The sequence below is a fragment of the Anneissia japonica genome, unplaced genomic scaffold (assembly GCF_011630105.1).
Source record: "Anneissia japonica isolate Jap-2015-1 unplaced genomic scaffold, ASM1163010v1 scaffold4324_len49719_cov97, whole genome shotgun sequence".
NCBI lineage: Eukaryota > Metazoa > Echinodermata > Crinoidea > Comatulida > Comatulidae > Anneissia > Anneissia japonica.
Window position 1 is genome coordinate 10,724 of NW_022695519.1, and position 2,331 is coordinate 13,054.

At 44.6% G+C, this 2,331-nt stretch overlaps 1 protein-coding gene across 1 annotated transcript; it reads left to right on the forward strand.

Annotated features, from left to right (window-relative positions):
• The first annotated feature begins 944 nt into the window (after positions 1-944).
• Positions 945-1,976, forward strand: LOC117101487. The gene is made up of 2 exons (XM_033241456.1): positions 945-1,160; positions 1,278-1,976. Exons 1-2 carry the CDS (start codon positions 945-947, stop codon positions 1,974-1,976), a joined length of 915 nt encoding a protein of 304 aa, XP_033097347.1.
• Positions 1,977-2,331: the final 355 nt, after the last annotated feature.

Here is a 2,331-nt window from a genome sequence, read left to right on the forward strand (position 1 = left end):
GACGGAGGAAGTCGATAGCTTCCGTTATCTTGTACCTCTAGTAGATAAGCAAGGGTTTATTGTAAATGTATATGCATATGGAATCGAGCAGATCACGTCCAATATAGAACACATAGCAGTCCAGCATGTAGTGGGCTTGTTCAGCGGCATCAAAGTCGAAGAGATAGAACGACCAACCGGCCATGTCGACTTGCTCATGGGGTACGAGTACGCCGGGTATCTCCCGACAAGGCTACAAGCAGTTGACATCATGTGACAACATGTAATTTGAACTCTTTCTTCATGATAGAAGGTATGGGTGTTCAGTGCAACCCACAGTCGTTGTCGTTGTGGTAGATGCCCGGTGGGAGCCAAGGAGTATACATTGAAAGAGGAAAGAGAGTTGCCGCTAATAGAGAAAAACCTTACATTCTGTGGTTCATATTGGAAAAAGAGTATCCCTGGATTAGAGACCCATTCGAGTTACCAGACAACCGAAACGGTGTACTGGCTGCCCTAAGTCCCTAGAACACAGGTTGAGAAAGGACCCAACGAAAGCTGATGCATATGACGCTCAAATACGAGATATGCTAGAGCGAAATGTTGCAAGGGAAATTGGAAAAAGGGAGTTGGATTGCTATGATGGGCCTATATACTACATTGCACACCATGCGGTAATGAAGCCTGACAGCAGTAGCACACCCATGCGAATCGTATTTAATAGTAGCGCATCTTATCAAGGACATATCCTTAACAATTACTGGGCTAAGGGCCCAGACATTGTAAACGCTCTTTTAGGAGTGCTAATTCGATTTAGGGAAAACTCAGTAGCACTTGTGGCAGACATCCGTAAAATGTACCACTGCATCAGCACCACAGTATGAGATCAACACTATCACCGATTCCTATGGCGAAATATGAATGTCACACAAAAACCTAAGACCTTTTGCATGACTGTGGTTAACATGGGTGATCGGCCCTCTGCTACAATAGCTACAGTAGCTTTGAGGAAAACGGCCGAACGAGGGAAGGATAAATTATATAAAGCTGCCGACACAATCCTGCGCAATGTTTATGTTGATAATATACTGGAGTCTGTTGAGTCAAGAGAAGCTGCGTTGCGTCTTTCGCAGGACATCGACAAGTTAATCGCACCAAGAAACTTTGCAGTCAAGAAGTGGGTAATCTCATGAAATGGTGGCGAAATCACAGACAAGGAGTTGATTGCGAAGGGTACCGAGAAAGTCCTAGGAATCGCATGGGACTCATATGAAGATGTATTCAAATTCACTACAAAGTTGAAAGCGCCAGTGGTTCTCACAAAAAGTTATTGTTTAAGCAGTATTAATGGCATCTATGACCCATTAGGTTTGATCTCGCCGTTCACGGTGAAAGGGAAAATACTCCTCCGGAAGATATGGGGTGAGAAGTTGGGATGGGACGACACCCTACCAGATGCAATGAGAGAACAGTGGTTTCAGTTCTTCAATGAATTAACCGATATTGCCAGCATTTGCTTCCCCAGATGTATTAAACCAGAGGATGCAGAACCAAACACAAGGCCGACGCTCGTGGTTTTCTCAGATGGGTCTGAACAGGCATTTGGCGCGGTTGCATATGCCAGGTACCTACTCAAGGACAGTAGATATGCTTGTCGACTAATTGCTAGCAAGAACAGGGTAGCCCCATTACAGATCATCAGTATTGTGAGATTGGAGCTGAGCGGAGCAGTACTTAATAAGCGCTTGACATGTTACATTAAGAAAGAGATGAGGTTATCTTTCGAGAGGGAATACCATATAATTGATAGTGAGATAGTCAGAGCAATGATTCAGAAGCAAAGCTACGGCTTTCAGACTTTTGCATTTACAAGGATTGGGGAGATACAGTCCGCAACTAACCCTCAAGACTGGTGGTGGTGCAAGGGTGAACTGAATGTGGGTGATCTCATTACCAGGGGCGAACGACCTTCTGAACTCAGCGTTGACAGCACCTGACAGCTTGGACCAGATTTTCTGCGAGATCCAGTGGAGCAATGGCCAATACAGCAGAGCTGTTCTGAGAACAACCTCCCAGAGAGAGTCAAAGTTGTGATGATTGCCGATGCCATAGAAGTCGATAGACTAGCCGACAGGATCAATATCGAACGATATAGTAGCTACACTAGACTCCTGCAGGCACAGCAACAGTGATGAACATTTACAAAAGGAAAACCTTCTCTGGTGGTGTAGCTACACCAACAGCAAAGGAAATTAACGATGCGGAGTTGTTCTGGATTATTGAATGTCAGAAACCCATAATGGATAAACTCTTGAATGACAAAAAACGATTCGATGACCAGTATGCTAAATT

Excerpts from the sequence above, each read along its gene's own strand:
- LOC117101487 (XM_033241456.1), top strand. The coding sequence starts at position 945 with ATGGGTGATCGGCCCTCTGCTACAATAGCTACAGTAGCTTTGAGGAAA. Across the intron at positions 1,161-1,277 it reads ACTTTGCAGTCAAGAAGTGG|TTGAAAGCGCCAGTGGTTCT; the intron begins GTAATCTCATGA and ends TTCACTACAAAG.